Here is an 18,233-nt window from a genome sequence, read left to right on the forward strand (position 1 = left end):
CATTTATCTGGAAGAAGTCGATGTGATGTCTGTGGAATTTTATGAAAGGCTGCGGGGAAATAAATAACCGCCGTGACGCCGAAGGACAAAGAGATCCACACAGCGCCTGAGCTCAGCGAGACCAACCGCAGAGATTAACGTCCCGCACGTCTACAGCAGACAGACGTGACGACGAGGCTGTAATGCACACGGATATGAGTGATGAGCGATGGAAGAGAAAGGAGCTGAACTCATGACCAGCTGCAGCCTTTTACACACTGAACTGGAAATATGGAGAAAATGACGCGAGGAACAACACTGGATTAATTAAATACGTCATTTTTAAATACCGTTTACATGCATATTAGTCTGTTTATTTATTTTTCTACTTTCTTGAACATTATTTTAAATTGTTAAATTATTTAGTTGGTTTATTTTTGTATTTATTTAATTTACTTGTTTGTTTATTTACTTTATTTTAATTTTATATATATTATACCTGATTATTATTACCATTATTCTTGTTGTTGTAGTAACAGAATTATTATTAGTTTAATTTAAGAATTTTTTTCTACTTTCATTTTGTGAACACGGTGTGTGTGTCATGCCGTTAAAGTAAAATAATCACCGGCAGTGTGGTGTGATGAAGCGGAGTCAGTACCCTGAAGTTGATTACTGACATCCATTTTTTATTTATTAAAGAAAAACACATCATACTTTTTATCCGTTTATAGCTACGGTATGTTTAACGTCGGCGGCACGGTGGTGTAGTGGTTAGCGCTGTCGCCTCACAGCAAGAAGGTCCTGGGTTCGAGCCCCGGGGCCGGCGAGGGCCTTTCTGTGTGGAGTTTGCATGTTCTCCCCGTGTCCGCGTGGGTTTCCTCCGGGTGCTCCGGTTTCCCCCACAGTCCAAAGACATGCAGGTTAGGTTAACTGGTGACTCTAAATTGACCGTAGGTGTGAATGTGAGTGTGAATGGTTGTCTGTGTCTATGTGTCAGCCCTGTGATGACCTGGCGACTTGTCCAGGGTGTACCCCGCCTTTCGCCCGTAGTCAGCTGGGATAGGCTCCAGCTTGCCTGCGACCCTGTAGAAGGATAAAGCGGCTAGAGATAATGAGATGAGATGAGATGAGATGTTTAACGTCTGAGACAACTTCCTTCCTGTTCTTGCTTTATAACTTTATCACAGCGAGAAACAAAAAGCGTAAACTCCTCTGTAACGTAAAACTACAGCTGCAGCTCGGACTGATACGAAGCGCTGACACTGGAGACTCCTTTCATGAACATCATGTAAATAAATAAACGTCCTTTCAGAAAATCATACTGTCACGATAACAGACACAATCTTGCGTTTATTTTTTTAGTTCTGAGATTGTACACGGTTGTTTTTATATTTAAGCTCCGCCTCTCTTTTTATTTAAGCGTCTTATTTAAAAAATAACAACTAGTGCGGTGTAGTTACACAAAAAAATCGTAGATTTACTGAATGTCACAACAAGTAACTTTCAGCTAATTATTTTTTTTTTTAAACACAATATTGTGATAATCTCGTAAGCTGTGATAAATTCCAGGAATTTCATGTCAAAAAAAAAAAAATCAGATTCACCAAAAACTGTGGAAATAATTACATTTATATATTTTTAATATGTCAATAAAAATAAATAACAGTCAGTGTTGGTGGAAATCTGACTCAGGAAGTGATGATAATTGTTTAAATTTGCATAAATTAATGTTCCACAGATATCAGTAATTTTAAAAATACATATAATATATAAAAATTATACATTATAATTAATAAAATAAAAATTTTAAAATAAATTTATGAACAGACGAGACGAAAGCTGTACACGCACGGTCACAACACAGCCACAGTACAGAAAGCAAACACACTGTAGGGGGCGCTAATCACTCACAGGAAGTGATTTGTGTGGAAAAGTTCATTTGTAAAGCACAACACACAAGTTTTTCTTTTTTTATCTTTATGAGGAATTTATTTTTATTTGTATATAGTTTTAATCAAATCAAAATCAAATCAGTTGTAATCAATTCAGCAAAGCCACATTTAATTACAATTTTTTGATTTTAGAAAAATGTTTAAAAAAAATCAAATCAGCCGGAATTGTGGGTAAAATTTTTGGCGCCCTAGCGTGCACACCCTACCTGTGACTGTATGTTAGCGCCCACCTGCGGCGCCGGGTACGAGTCCCCGTTCAGAGACTGAACGCTCATGAACAAATCGCCGGAGTGAGACATGTTAAAAGACGCAGCAGAACCTGAGAGAGAAACAGACGGAGAGAGAGAGAGAGAGAGAGAGAGAGAGAGAGAGAGGGAGGGAGGGAGAGAGAGAGAAAACAGAGAGGGAAAGACAGGTGAGACAGACAGGCGTCGTGCTCATGCAGCAGCTGTAGAGAGGGGGTGAGACAGGTCACAGCACGGTGTTACTGTTTACAGCCAATAAATCAAACAGCGCAGAAATCTTTTTATTTTAGTTCAGTAATAAAAGCTGGAAGACGCTCGGGTCTGAGTACAGCACAGAGAGAGAGAGAGAGAGAGAGAGAGAGAGAGACCATTCCACTCTGTCTGGTTATTAAACACTAAATAAACATTTTACTGAATTAAAATTTAATACTCAGCAGTGTTTTATTTACACCCTGAGACAGACACACCGTTCAGCCATGGAGGAAATCATCACACACACACACACACACACAGTATTTTCTATAATCATATAAAGCATTTAGACAGGTCAATCACAGGTACCAAAAAAAAAAAAGAAAAATACATATAAACTAAATAAAACTGTTTTTCGCCACCAATTAAGAGTAAAAAAAGAGAAGAAGTTAAATAAATACACTGCTGCATATTTAAAGTAAAGAAAGGGGAAAAATGTTAATGAATAAACCTGATGTATGCACTGGCACTCAAAAGTAAAAAACTAAAGAAATAAAAAATTTATATCCACACCACAGGTTAAAAAGAAAAGAAAATATATTTTAAATATATTTTCATATAAGTACAATCACTGAAATGTTTAAAAAATAAAAAGAAGTAAATAAATAATAACATTAAATGAACAGATTAGGAAGAAAATCTGTCGATGCAAGTCAAAAGAAAAGAAAGTAAAAAATAAAGTGAAATAATATAAAATAATTACACGTGCACTGTTCGTCAAAAGAGGGAAAGGTAAAAGTAAAATAAAATATAAACTAAATAAAAAAATACACATATACATATATATATAATGCCAGTTAAAGGTAAACAAACAAACAAACAAGTTCAAAGGTTGTTTTTAATGTCCTATCATTACATTTCATGTTCCAACAATTTTTTTTTTTTAAGATTTTTTTTTGGGCTTTTTTCACCTTTATTGGATAGGACAGTGTAGAGACAGGAAATGAGCGGGAGAGAGAGACGGGGAGGGATCGGGAAATGACCTCGGGTCGGAATCAAACCCGGGTCCCCGGATATCCACCTGAGCCACGACGCCCCCACGTTCCAACAATTTTAATATGAACTTAAATATTTTAATCTATGCAAATTTTGAAATAATTTTTAAACTTCTTATTTTATTACAAGCAATCTAATTTGTAATCAGATCTAATCTAATTTAAATATAAAATAAAATGTTAAGTAAAATAATAACTAAATAAAACATCCACTGTTCATGGGAAAAAAATATATATATATATATATATATATATATATATATATATATATATATATATATATATATATGTGCACTGTCAGACAAAAGAAAGTGGAAATTTTAAAATAATTAAATAAATAATATACTCTGCATTGTTAGTTAAAATAGGAAAAATTAAAAAGTAAAAAGTTATTAAAATTCTGTAACAGTAATGCTGTGTAATCATATAAACTGTAAACACACACACACTGTGAGGTGATGTTCTACGCGCTCGCTCAGTCTGCTTCTCAAAACAAACACAATAAATAAAATAGTTATTTAAAAACAAGTGATTCACTTTTGCTGGAACACTTAAAAAACACTTAAAAACGCATTTCAGACACGTGTTCTAGCAGCGGTTTGGCTGCTCGCCTCAATATATTAACATAATGTTTAGTGTAGAAGATACATGCGTGTGTGTGTGTGTGTGTGTGTGTGTGGGCGCGTGTGCGTGTGCAATAATTAAATAAATTAAGAGCACTTGGTCTTGCACTCAGACTTTTTATCTCTGCAGTGTGTGTGTGTGTGTGTGTGTGTGTGTGTGTGTGTGTGTGTGTGTGTGATCCTGAGTATTTATTAGCTTCACATCCAAAGGCACTACATTCTCAAAAAAAAAACAAAAAAACACCACACCAGAGTGATGGATGTCCGTGTTTCAGTCATTTAGGAAGCGCTAATCGAGTCACGCTAGGAATCAAGGAGTGCTATTTGTGCTTTAATGGAGGACGAATCCCCAGATGTTTAAGGGACCGGGACTTTAACTTAATTTATCCGCAAAAAGCCACAGAGCGCTAATCGAATGCACACGAGTCGCTAATCACTTTCAGGAGCGTAATGACGAACAAAAGGTCACGCCGGACACAGCAGGCCATTTACCTGAAGCACTGTTTACTACCGCTAAAACAAACGCTAACACAAACACTAGGAGATTTATTAGTGCGGAATTAATGACGATTTTTAAAAAATTAAAAAGAGAGATCTGGAAGCTAAATGTCAGGACTGGAGTAAAAATGAGAGCTGTAAAAAAAAAAATTCTCAAATTAATGTGTAAACGTTGTCATGATTTGTATTTTATAATTCTCATTTTGTTCTAAAATAAGACACAGATTATAAAACGTTGCTATGGTGAAGTTTTCTGAAAGTAAAGAGATGTTTGTGTTTACGAATGGAATGAGTCTCCAGTGTTAGAGGTAAAGCTGGAACATTTCCCATATCTTCAGGACACAGGTTTATGCTTTTGACGAGGCTAACACTATAATGCCATCACAGAGCATTAAATGTAACTTTAAAAGGATAAAAAGTACGACATGTTCTTTAATAAATTAAAATGTGTCAGAGTTGGTAAATTGCTGTGTTGTGAGAGGAATGAAGCCCTTCAGGGATTGGGAAATCATCAATCTCAGGGTGCTGAGTGACTGTACCTCCCACAGGGCCTGCCCTGAGTGCTCGGGAGTATTACCCATAATGCACTACAGGCGTGTGTCAGGTTAAAATCTGAGACTCAGTCGTGAGCGTTTCTCAGTCTTGCTTTGTGTAATGAAATACCAAGTGAGGAGAAGTTTGGAGTAATTATGTGATGTGTGATGACTCACCGGCGGAGTTGGGCGTGGAGGGCGAGTTCGCCTGGCTGCCCTGAGCCGAAGCCGTGGCCGCGTTAACGGCCGTTCTGGCGGCGTACATGTTCGCTTCCTCCTGGAATTTTCCAATGTTCTTCTTGTATCTGATCCGTTTGTTCCCAAACCAGTTCGACACCTGGACAGCACCGAACATTTTACACATCAAAGGCATTTTCCTGAACATGTGACACATTTCTTTAAACATTTTTTCTTCCTTAAACCACATTGTCATTCTCAATAATTACATTTATTTTACACTGCAATTCAAAATATATCCAGTAGGGGGAGATGACGCGTTTATCCCAGTTGATAGCGCAAATTCATTGAGACCAGGTGGGCGTGTGAAATAACACTAGGGGTGGGGCATTACAGCTAAAATATTATATCACGATTTAATATTTTACCTCTATGTATCTTTGTACATACGATGTGATTCACGCTGTTTAGATTTTTGCAAAGTTTATTGGCAACACGTATTAAAAAATCAATTATTTATATCAGCATAAATGTATTTATTCTTATTGTTTATATTTAAAAATGTTTCCTCTTAATAAATAAATATATCTGTAATAATCATATCATTAAGTAAAAAAAAAACAAACAACAACATTAAATCAGCTACCAAAAATGTACCACAATTTACAGTGGTGCTTGAAAGTTTGTGAACCGTTTAGAATTTTCTATATTTCTGCATAAATATGACCTAAAACATCATCAGATTTTCACACAAGTCCTAAAAGTAGATAAAGAGAACCCAGTTAAACAAATGAGACAAAAGTATTATACTTGGTCATTTATTTATTGAGGAAAATGATCCAATATTACATATCTGTGAGTGGCAAAAGTATGTGACCCTTTGCTTTCAGTATCTGGTGTGACCCCCTTGTGCAGCAATAACTGCAACTAAACGTTTGCGGTAACTGTTGATCAGTCCTGCACACCGACTTGGAGGAATTTTAGCCCGTTCCTCCGTACAGAACAGCTTCAACTCTGGGATGTTGGTGGGTTTCCTCACATGAACTGCTCGCTTCAGGTCCTTCCACAACATTTCGATTGGATTAAGGTCAGGACTTTGACTTGGCCATTCCAAAACATTAACTTTATTCTTCTTTAACCATTCTTTGGTAGAACGACTTGTGTGCTTAGGGTCGTTGTCTTGCTGTATGACCCACCTTCTCTTGAGATTCAGTTCATGGACAGATGTCCTGACATTTTCCTTTAGAATTCGCTGGTGTAATTCAGAATTCATTGTTCCATCAATGATGGCAAGCCGTCCTGGCCCAGATGCAGCAAAACAGGCCCAAACCATGATACTACCACCACCATGTTTCACAGATGGGATAAGGTTCTTATGCTGGAATGCAGTGTTTTCCTTTCTCCAAACATAACGCTTCTCATTTAAACCAAAAAGTTCTATTTTGGTCTCATCCGTCCACAAAACATTTTTCCAATAGCCTTCTGGCTTGTCCACGTGATCTTTAGCAAACTGCAGACGAGCAGCAATGTTCTTTTTGGAGAGCAGTGGCTTTCTCCTTGCAACCCTGCCATGCACACCATTGTTGTTCAGTGTTCTCCTGATGGTGGACTCATGAACATTAACATTAGCCAATGTGAGAGAGGCCTTCAGTTGCTTAGAAGTTACCCTGGGGTCCTTTGTGATCTCGCCGACTATTACACGCCTTGCTCTTGGAGTGATCTTTGTTGGTCGACCACTCCTGGGGAGGGTAACAATGGTCTTGAATTTCCTCCATTTGTACACAATCTGTCTGACTGTGGATTGGTGGAGTCCAAACTCTTTAGAGATGGTTTTGTAACCTTTTCCAGCCTGATGAGCATCAACAACGCTTTTTCTGAGGTCCTCAGAAATCTCCTTTGTTCGTGCCATGATACACTTCCACAAACGTGTTGTGAAGATCAGACTTTGATAGATCCCTGTTCTTTAAATAAAACAGGGTGCCCACTCACACCTGATTGTCATTCCATTGATTGAAAACACCTGACTCTAATTTCACCTTCAAATTAACTGCTAATCCTAGAGGTTCACATACTTTTGCCACTCACAGATATGTAATATTGGATCATTTTCCTCAATAAATAAATGACCGAGTATAATATTTTTGTCTCATTTGTTTAACTGGGTTCTCTTTATCTACTTTTAGGACTTGTGTGAAAATCTGATGATGTTTTAGGTCATATTTATGCAGAAATATAGAAAATTCTAAAGGGTTCACAAACTTTCAAGCACCACTGTATACGAGCCAGGCCTTTTTTTAAATTTAAAAGAAATTAAAATAAATAAAATGTCAAGGCTGCTATTTAAAATTAATTAGGCTTGTCTAGACTCATCTCATATTACTATAACTCCATAATGCATATTTATTTATTTCTTCTTTTTAAAGAAGAAATAAGTTATTATTGTGAAACAAAGACCTGAAATAAAATGTAAATCCAAATAAAAAGCTTAATCCTACAGTATAAGCAAATATAGCTATATAATATTTTCCAGGGGAAAAAATAATAAAACTGGCTACGTAACTTTTGAAGTATTGATAATACAGTCTGATGATGTCATGAGGTGTGTTTAATCGTGTAATGAGGAGATCTGTGGAATAAAGAATGAACCTGGGAGACGGTGATGGAACATTTCTTGGCCAGTTCCTCTTTCGCTTCCTCGCTGGGATACGGGTTACTGAGGTGCGAGTAGAAATACTCGTTCAGGATCTCCGTGGCCTGCTTGTTGAAGTTCCGCCGCTTTCGTCTGTCACACACATGACAAAGTAAAGACAGTTTCGAATTGCACTGTTCATTAAATAATAATAATATCGCCGCGTTAAAATCCATGACATGGGAGGAGATGTATCAGAGACATCGCTTATCTCAAGAAGGGAATAATTTCTGATGCATGAAGGTAAAGTTTCTCCGTAAGCGTAGCAGATGAGCGCTTGGTCAGATTATCCTTCACGCCATGACACTCGCACATTACAGCAGAGCATCGAATTAACACACAAACACTGATCATTCAACATCAGATTCACCTGCACACACACACGTTACCACTTCATGACCTTGATTTAGTATGATGTGGTTTTGTGAAGTCTATGTTGGAGCAAGATAAATAACAAACAAACAAACAAACAAAAAACTCTGTGCTGGATCAAGTGCTATTCTGTGTCCTGCTGAATAATGAGTGCAGAAGTCATTTTGTTTTGCACTGATTAATTTGATTAGTACGACTAGAACTGTTCATACAGTAATATATATTCTTCTCATTTTACATCAAATTACACTACCGTTCAAAAGTTTGGGGTCACTTTGAAATGTCCTTATTTTTGAAAGAAAAGCACTGTTCTTTTCAATGAAGATCACTTTAAACTAATCAGAAATCCACTCTATGCATTGCTAATGTGGTAAATGACTATTCTAGCTGCAAATGTCTGGTTTTTGGTGCAATATCTCCATAGGTGTATAGAGGCCCATTTCCAGCAACTCTCACTCCAGTGTTCTAATGGTACAATGTGTTTGCTCATTGCCTCAGGACAAGTTTACATTAGACCGTATCTGTCTCGTTTTCTTCGCGGATGCACTGTCCGTTTACATTAAAACGCCTGGAAACGCCGGGAAACGGGAATCCGCCAGGGTCCACGTATTCAGTCCAGATCGTGTCTGGTCCGGTGCTGTGTAAACATTGAGAATACGCGGATACGCTGTGCTGAGCTCTAGCTGGCGTCGTCATTGGACAACGTCACTGTGACATCCACCTTCCTGATTCGCTGGCGTTGGTCATGTGAAGCGACTGCTGAAAAACGGCGCGGACTTCCGCCTTGTATCACCTTTCATTAAAGAGTATAAAAGTATGAAAATACTGCAAATACTGATGCAAATACTGCCCATTGTGTAGTTATGATTGTCTTTAGGCTTGCCATCCTTCCACTTGCAAGTGGTAAGTGATATGCGCTGGGATCACACACACAGCGGCTCAGTCCCGAATCACTGCTCGTGCGCTCCACTCGCGCGCTCTGTGAGCTGCGCAGGGCCGGAGTGCGCACCCTCCAGAGGGCACTCGCTGTTCAGTGCGGAGTGATTTGGAGTGCAGGATGCCTGCGGAGCCGAGCGTATCCGTGTATTGGCGTTGCTGTGTGCAGGCGAATCGTGTATTGGCGTTGCTGTGTGCACGCTAATCGTTTTAAAAACGTTAATCTGATGATCCGCTGATACGGTCTAATGTAAACCCCACCTCAGAAGGCTAATGGATGATTAGAAAACCCTTGTACAATCATGTTAGCACAGCTGAAAACAGTTGAGCTCTTTAGAGAAGCTATAAAACTGACCTTCCTTTGAGCAGATTGAGTTTCTGGAGCATCACATTTGTGGGGTCGATTAAATGCTCAAAATGGCCAGAAAAATGTCTTGACTATATTTTCTATTCATTTTATAACTTATGGTGGGAAATAAAAGTGTGACTTTTCATGGAAAACACAAAATTGTCTGGGTGACCCCAAACTTTTGAACGGTAGTGTACATCGTTCTTCAGTTCATATTTTATATCCCTGACTTTTTTTTCAGGTTTTAAGGCGAGAGTTTGTGTTTTAGACATCACTGTAAAATTCTGAGGTTTCTTCTCAAGAAAAGTCTGGACACTTCGGAAGCATGAATGTCATGGTGGTGATTTTAATAATCTGAATGTGGAGCTCGGAAAATGCACTTCATCATGCGCGTTAATAAACCAATGCGGAATACCAGGAACTTTCCCCACATCAATATCACGCTTAAGTCTCTGAATAAGAGAACTGCTCTATATGCAGAATATTTTTATTAAAATAAAACCAGTCCTCAGTTGTATCTCACAGATTGAGATTTTCGTAGGTGTGTGTGATGAGTGTGATGAACTCACCTGGCGTCGAGGAAGCGTGAGCGCAGGATCATGACAGCTTCGCACGTGCTCTGTTTGAGCTGCATCTGTATGGAGCTGAATTTGCGGTGGATGATGCTGACCATGCGCTCGATCTCTTTGGGTGAAATGGGACGCGTGCGGGACTGTTCTCTCAACAGGTTCATCACGTGGGTGGTAAACTCGTTACACGCCTAAACACACACACATACACAAAATTTCCACAATGTTTCCACTTACAACCGACCATCAAAGTTTCAGTGCATCCCTGGATTTAAATCATAAATCCAGTTAGCTAATGTTAGCTATATACGTGTCTAATGTTAGCAAAGTCAAACATTACGTTTTTGACAATTTTATGATTTTGTTTCATGGTAATGAACCCAAAACATTCTCCGTTTACCCGGACACCATGTCAGCACATCTTTCGAGCGGGAAAGGTGCTTTTTTCAAGAGTTGAGAAACAAGAGGTTGGGGAAAGGGGGCGGGGCTTACAGGGGTCCATTAACATCAGAGGGTTCAAAACACCTAAGAAACTGTCAATCATTCCAGATTTATAAGTCGATCAGTTTATCTGCTGTTTTTATTGGGGGGGGGGGGGGGGGGGGGCACTGCTCTTTCAGCGTATTTTTTGAGTGACACTTCGTAAAAGTTTCGTATTTTGCACAAGTTAAGATACAGAGCTCCTACGCAAAACGCATAAAGATCATCGGCTCTGAATTCAATTTGTTCGAATTAAAGAAGTAAAAGAGAAGCTTTATTTCAGAAGGAAAGTGAAATGATACTCTTTATAATGATGATTTAAAAGTTAAAGATTTCTGCTAAAATCTTACGTAAGATAAAACCGTAACTATTTATTGTTATCGTTGTGTTCACGAGGTTTTTCTGACCTGTTCGTATTTCTCCAGCTCCGTGTGGTAGATCTGTCGTATCTGAGTCAGTTTTGCTCTGTAGTCCGAATGCTCCACCGAGTTGTCGTTTCCGGCTCCGCCCACTGCAGCTGCGGCAGCCGCGGCAACCGCTGAAGCTCCGCCCCCTTTCTCAGGTCCGGACACACCCTCGGCTAAGAGCATGTTGTCCAATCGCATGAGCTGAGGATCGGGAGGCTCCTCATCCTGCGCGCCGCGAATACTCAACACTGAGGAACAGAAGAACACGACAAAAACAAGACAACGTAAAAATACGTTATCGTTTCTATAGTAACAGAGATGACTGTTGGGGTGAAGTTTTCTTTAAGGAGATGCCTGTTTTTTTAACATTGATGGAAGGAGTCTCCAGTGTTAGCGCTTTGTAACAGTCAGAGGAGACAGACGAGTTTATGATTTGTAGTTTCTCGGTAACAACTCATTAATTTTGATTGAGAGAAAAAACAACGTAAGTGAGAACAGGAACTGACTTGCTTCATGGACATTCCACAACACGAGATGTAACTATAAATGGCTAAGAAATGAAAAATCATAATGGTTGGCAAATTGCTGTGGTTGAAGAGGAATAAAAGAGTTCGGAATCTGGTTAGAAACCCGGTTCGATAATGTTTAGACGTATTATCAGTGTTGTAAATTCATATATGCTAGGTTTTAAATGTAAATTATTTTATAATTCTTATATTTATTACTGACAATTTGTCTCTTGATGACTTTGATCATCTTAGTTATCATTTTCACAAAGGTTTTAGCAGCGTTACAGACAAATTCATGTGTGTGATCATTTAGATTTAGCATGATGTTTAACCGGATCCTAACGGCTTCCATTACTCGTTAGCTACACGAGCATCAAAGCTCGAGTGCAAAAAGTAAAAACGCAAATATTTTGGTGGACAGGGACATTCTAGATACACAGTACTGTGCAAAAGTCTTAGCCCCCTATTTTTTTTCATACAAACTTTGTTCTCATCTCATCTCATTATCTGTAGCCGCTTTATCCTGTTCTACAGGGTCGCAGGCGAGCTGGATCCTATCCCAGCTGACTACGGGCGAAAGGCGGGGTACACCCTGGACAAGTTGCCAGGTCATCACAGGGCTGACACATAGACACAGACAACCATTCACACTCACATTCACACCTACGCTCAATTTAGAGTCACCAGTTAACCTAACCTGCATGTCTTTGGACTGTGGGGGAAACCGGAGCACCCGGAGGAAACCCACGCGGACACGGGGAGAACATGCAAACTCCGCACAGAAAGGCCCTCGCCGGCCACGGGGCTCGAACCCAGGACCTTCTTGCTGTGAGGTGACAGCGCTAACCACTACACCACCGTGCCGCCCCTACAAACTTTGTTATAGATTTTTATTTTATGACTTCTACATTATCGACTCAAAACATTACAAAAACATTTTAGGGTCCAAACGTTCGGGGGGTTTTCCAGCACAAAATTAAATGTCACAGAAAAAATAAAGTTTGTAATATATCTGAGCAGCATATTCCATAAGAGAGCACTTTTCAGATGAAAAAAGAAAACAATGAAGGCTGCTGGGTTTTGGTGTGAAATGAAGAAGTGAGTGTGACAGTCAAAGTGTCCAGAAGAACTGTGGCTGGTTCTGTAAGATGCTCAGGAAAACCTGCAGATCATTTCCGCATAAAACTGCACTCACTGGACCTCAGACGGATTTGTTTTATAGCAAAGGGTCATCTCGCACCGAATACTGACTCTAAAACCCGGTTCCAAACCCGGTTCCAAACTAAGCACTGGCCCCGAACCAGCCCTGGAACTGCTTTGGTGGAAAAGGGGCATCTGTTTCATTTATTATGGCTCACTGATTACTGTTTATAGAATTTATTTAATGTTGAAACATTTCATTTCATTATTTTTAAGCTGTTTTTGGTCGACAGCATTTCTTTACATGACTCTAAGACTTTTGCACAGAACTGTACATATATATTTCATTTATTGTCTGCAGTGTCCCTTTAAACCCTGAAACCCACTGAGTCGTTTTATGCAAATATATGTAAAGGTACTGCCTGATATCTCGTACCATAATTCATGACATCAGACCTGAGAAGCCACAACACTTTAAAACCTCATACAAAATGGATGAATACATGTATAACCTCGATGAAAACGCCAACACGCCAGACTTTAATGGCATTAATATGAGACTGGAACATCAGTGTGAGTGATGCGAGCTGATCCACAGCCTTCATTATAATCGCTCTTCACTGCGATCAAATCGCAGCTCGAACACCGATCCTGGCAGGAGTGAAGATAATAAAACCGTCATTTCATCACTTCACGCTGTAATCTTGGGTAAATAATTTGCCCTCACCTCCTGCCAGAGCTCGTTTTTCTTCGCCAACCTACCGACTCGCCACACACACATCAGCAATACATTACAACGACTTTATTCCTTCATTTATCAAAAACTCATAGGGAATATTCCTCCACTGGTCTTTATTATAGAGGAATCCTTTATTTCACCCAAAAGCTGAGACACAACTGGCATTTGGCTGTGTTTAAAAACACACACGCGCACACACACACACACACACACACACACACACACACACACACCATTTAAAGTGCTGATGACACGAACATGACTCTATTCAATTTCTTAAATAAACTATACAACATGGCAAACATGTTAGATTTCTGTTATAATTACGTGAAAAGAAGCTGTTGTTACGCGAATATCCAACTTTTAATTGCACAGCGCAAGAAAACTGGGTCCGTGGCTCGCGGCCATGCTGTGACGTCAGCGGAAGAACATGCTGCGGTTCACTGGCTGTTCTACTCTGGTTCTACTCAATGGAAATGGCGCATGAAAACGCCGGTGAACTCTCTAGTGCTAGCTCTTCCTCTTCTGGGAGTCTAGAATTGTGTTGATCTCTTCCGAATAGAATCTATGATAGCCTACCCTCTTTACCCTTTGCCTCTCGTTGCTAGGCGGCAGTTACATGAAAGCCGCAAGCTTTCACAAGCAAATACATGACTGATATCACGCCGACTTTATGATTACATTTATGATTATCATGTAGAATCTATAGCTCTACGTACTTTTATCTTATGTCGTTTCACAACACATGTTCTGACAGGAGGACTGTCTTTGGATCCGGCATAGCTACTAGTAGACCCCCTCCGGAATACTGGCTGTGTTGCCAGACTGGGAGGTTTCCCGCCCAGTTGGGCGGTTTCAAGTGCATTTTGGTGGGTTTTGAACATATTTTGGGCTGGAAAACTTCAGCAGTATCTGGCAACAGATACTGCTGACATTTTCCAGCCCAAAATATGTTCAAAACCCACCAAAATGCACTTGAAACCGCCCAACAGGGCGGGAAACCTCCCAAACTGGCAACACTGTGTAGGCACTGCTGATGGTAGTAACACACGTTTGTGCTGAACTGAACACCCAAGAGATTCTTTTAAGCTGGGAAGGGTGTCAAAACAATCCAAATCGAAGTGTTCAGAGCACAGGACGGATGTTGGTGAGGGCTCCCACTTGTCACGAATGCGCCTGACTTGCTTCACCCACTTCGGATGCAGCTCGGGATCTCTGGGAAACTTGAATAAACTTACCCCATCCTTGTGGGTTTTGGAGCAAAAGCCGGCAACACAACGCGAAGGCATAATAACTATATATATATATATATATATATATATATATATATATATATATAATGTCTAATAAAAAAATACTAATAATGATAAACTGAACACCTGTCGCATCAACAACAAACTGGTAAGTTAGGAGGAAGGTTCTTTCGCTGGCGTCATATAGCTCCTCCTCCTCTTTCGTCTCCTGGGTGCTGCAGCCCCGTCAAATTTGCCCAAATAGCCGCGTTTTTTATCATAACTTGTAAAATAGGCGCCTTCGTGAATTAATATATGGATCATCGGGAATTACTTTTTATGTTATAAAACATCGCCAAAGATGTCAAAAACGTGTCATCAGCACTTTAAGCATATTAATCAAATAAGTCCTTGATTGTGAAAAGCAATTAAAATAGATAAATGAATTTTCTGACATGTATTTTTCTTTGAATTCTTTCTCTCAAAAGCAGCCTAATTACATTTTATAACTATAATTAAATAATTTTTATGTATATCCATTTCTGCAGTTATGAACATTTCCAATAGGGGGTGCTACTGATATTAAGAGTACTAATAGCGAATTCTGTAATGAACACCATTTGTTCACGTTAATGATCCAATAAAATTCTGAGCCGCTGTGACAGTGCCATACGGGCTAAAATTAAAACATACCTACAATTGTACGTTTACTTTTTTGAAACTTTAAAACTCATCAATGTTGTGAGAGTCGTAGCGTTTCAGTCACTCTGCAACAACGACAGGAGTAAAAGAAGTCAAAATTCAGAAGAGACAGTTCTGTAGTTGTTTGGCTTGTTTGTTTGTTTTCAGTCTCAATGTGTGTGTGGGTTTTTTTACACAAGAACACTTGATTTTGTATGTGAAATTGTTTTACACAGTGTTAATTGTATTCAACGTATTAGCTTGTAGCTCATGTTTGTCATTGTCTTTTGATCAGTTTATAAAGCAGCACATGATCCTGGTCACATGACAGTGAAGTTAACTATATTTCAGTGGATCCCAGATCACTGGCTATTGGTTATAGAAGCAAATTCCCCGCCCTACAGTCGCTATTAGGAGCAAACTGAAGGTTCAATCACTGTTTATATTTTTTTGTCAGAAAATTATTTTTGTTTGTCAAATATTTTGGAGTAGAATTGCATTTATTGTAATATGAATTTGTTGCAAGTAACAATTTTCATTGATAAAATTTGTTATTTGCAGAAAATTCCCATTAACATATAATACACTGGACAGGGTGGAGAAATCCCAATTATAAACCACTAATCAATCCACTGTTGACACAGGAAAGTACAGCTGAAGCTTCTGAATAATATCAAATAGAGAAACTAATACCAACATATAATAATACCAATATTATTTCCTTGAAATTAAACCCAAAATCAGGCGTGAGTGCGTATAAAAGCACAGTGTGCTCAATCATGTGTCCATCCGTAGTGCAGATATGAAACTCACCACCTGCTCTGTTTTCTGTCTCCCACAAGATCTCTATCATTCTTTACAGAGGAAAAAACCACACCAGAAACACACACTCCTCTAATAGTCACAAAGAAAAACCTTCGCAATACGACAACAAGCTGAACGATCAGCCCTCGATGTGTGTGTGTGTGTGTGTGTGTGTGTGTGTGTGTGTGTGTGTGTGTGTGTGTGTGTGTGAGCTAATGCTACAGTTCGCATCACATCACTCACCATGATATTAACCACCACGGATATAAATAAATAGAAAGATAATTAAAGGATGTAGCCGAACATAAATCTAAAATAATCCTGAGTTAAGGTAATATAGCCTGACAAATGCTGCAATTAATCCAAAATAAACTTAGAAATCACAAAACAAGCCCAAAACTAAGTCTAAGATAATATTTTACAGTCATTCCCCAAAATCGAGTCGTACATGAGCTGATAGCCGACGAGGCGCGTAGCACCGAGTTGTCTATAACCCCTGTACGGTGAGATTGAGTGGAATAACTGTTTTATTCTCTCCACATTCACTGGATTTTGAGAAAAAGAGCATTTTTATTTTTAGCAAATTCGATAAATAAAAACTTTATACAAAACGTCTGACAAAATAATTTCCGCTTAGGATGTAAACAAACCGGCGAAATGACAGGAGCAATTTGTGAAAAATGCAATGATAATAATTCTTGAAAAATAATTTTAAAAAAGATGTGTTCTTACCATCAAATACTTTTATTCCATATTTTGTTACTTTTTTTTGTATTTTTGGGGTTTTTGTTTTTGAGTAGTTTTTATTTCGTCCTCGGTTGGTTCAGCAACACGCTCTGCCATTTTGTTTTTCTCTACTCACGGTATATGAGCTGATATCCTAGTAGTAGAGTAGCCAATCAGAGCACGCAATTGCTCATATCCAGTGAATGTGGATATAATATAATATAATATAATATAATATAATATAATATAATATAATATAATATAATATAATATAATATAATCCAAATTATGCACAATGCTAAATTTAACTAATAGAGCCCAAATTATAGAAAATTGAATCCTATTGGTCCAATTCTGGTGAATTTATTACCCTGAATTACAGGAATCGAGCCTAAAGCTCATCAGAAATAATCTTATACAGCACAAAATAAACCTGAGAGCCAGGTTCAGGATCATTTACAGTAAATTATACTAAAATTATTCCTGATTTAAGAAAGTAAAGCCCAAATTATGCCAGATTTAGTCCTAACCTAAGTGTGTTTAGCAGGATGATGGTAAAATTCATCCAGATTTAAGCGAGTATAGAAAAAAAATCTGAGTTTATTATAACAGAAACCAAAAATTAACCAAACAAACGGATCCTTAGTTAAAGGAAAACTCTGGAGTGAAATGCTTTTTAGGTCTATTTTTGCATTATTGGGAGTGCATACGTCGGGTTGCTATCACAATCACGTCAATCGGATGTGTTTTGAGAAAATTAGTTTTTTGTGATTTCAACTGGAAAGCGCTAACACGGCAGTGTGAGGGGCGTGTCTTTTTGCCGATACAAAACGCTAGTTTTAAAACCATTGCAAAGCTCAAAGCAACATGACAGCTCTGTGGAAGAGAGTGTAGGGTTCCTACAAACAAAACGAGGTGTCCCTGGCTCTGCATGTGCACGGAGGGAGTGCGTTATAAGAGTAAATAAAAATCCAGCGACCTTACCTGAAGTCGGTCTTCCTCAGACGCCATCTTGAGTGGACAGTCCGTAAAAGTCGAGTGCCGAGTGCAGAGCCCATGGTGCATTTCCAGCGGGATGGGCTCTGCACTCGACTTTTACGGACTGTCCACTCAAGATGGCGTCTGAGGAAGACCAACTTCAGGTAAGGTCACTGCCTTTATATTTACTATTCTACACACTCTATTCGTGCACTTTTAGAGCTAGACACACTTCGTTTTGTTTGTAGGAACCCTCTACTCACGTCCACAGAACTGTCATGTTGTGTTGAGCTTTGCAATGGTTTTAAAACTAGCGTTTTGTATCGGCAAAAAGACACGCCCCGGCCACTGCCGTGTTAGCGCTT

At 38.9% G+C, this 18,233-nt stretch overlaps 1 protein-coding gene across 4 annotated transcripts in view; it reads right to left on the reverse strand.

Moving 5' to 3' along the window:
- pbx1a (pre-B-cell leukemia homeobox 1a) overlaps window positions 1–18,233 on the reverse strand; it is a 107,261-nt gene that overhangs the window by 6,448 nt on the left and 82,580 nt on the right. For 2 of the 4 annotated variants that reach the window (XM_060905494.1, XM_060905496.1), the window contains exons 3-7: window positions 11,060–11,307; window positions 10,173–10,363; window positions 7,904–8,039; window positions 5,258–5,417; window positions 2,141–2,253 (exon numbers count right to left, since the gene is read on the reverse strand). In XM_060905494.1, coding sequence (XP_060761477.1) covers window positions 2,141–2,253; window positions 5,258–5,417; window positions 7,904–8,039; window positions 10,173–10,363; window positions 11,060–11,307 — 848 coding nt within the window. The remainder of the gene's footprint in view (window positions 1–2,140; window positions 2,254–5,257; window positions 5,418–7,903; window positions 8,040–10,172; window positions 10,364–11,059; window positions 11,308–18,233) is intronic. The other 2 variants (XM_060905495.1, XM_060905498.1) reach the window with 2 other exon arrangements.

This window comes from Neoarius graeffei, chromosome 23, assembly GCF_027579695.1.
Source record: "Neoarius graeffei isolate fNeoGra1 chromosome 23, fNeoGra1.pri, whole genome shotgun sequence".
NCBI classification, from domain to species: Eukaryota; Metazoa; Chordata; class Actinopteri; order Siluriformes; family Ariidae; genus Neoarius; species Neoarius graeffei.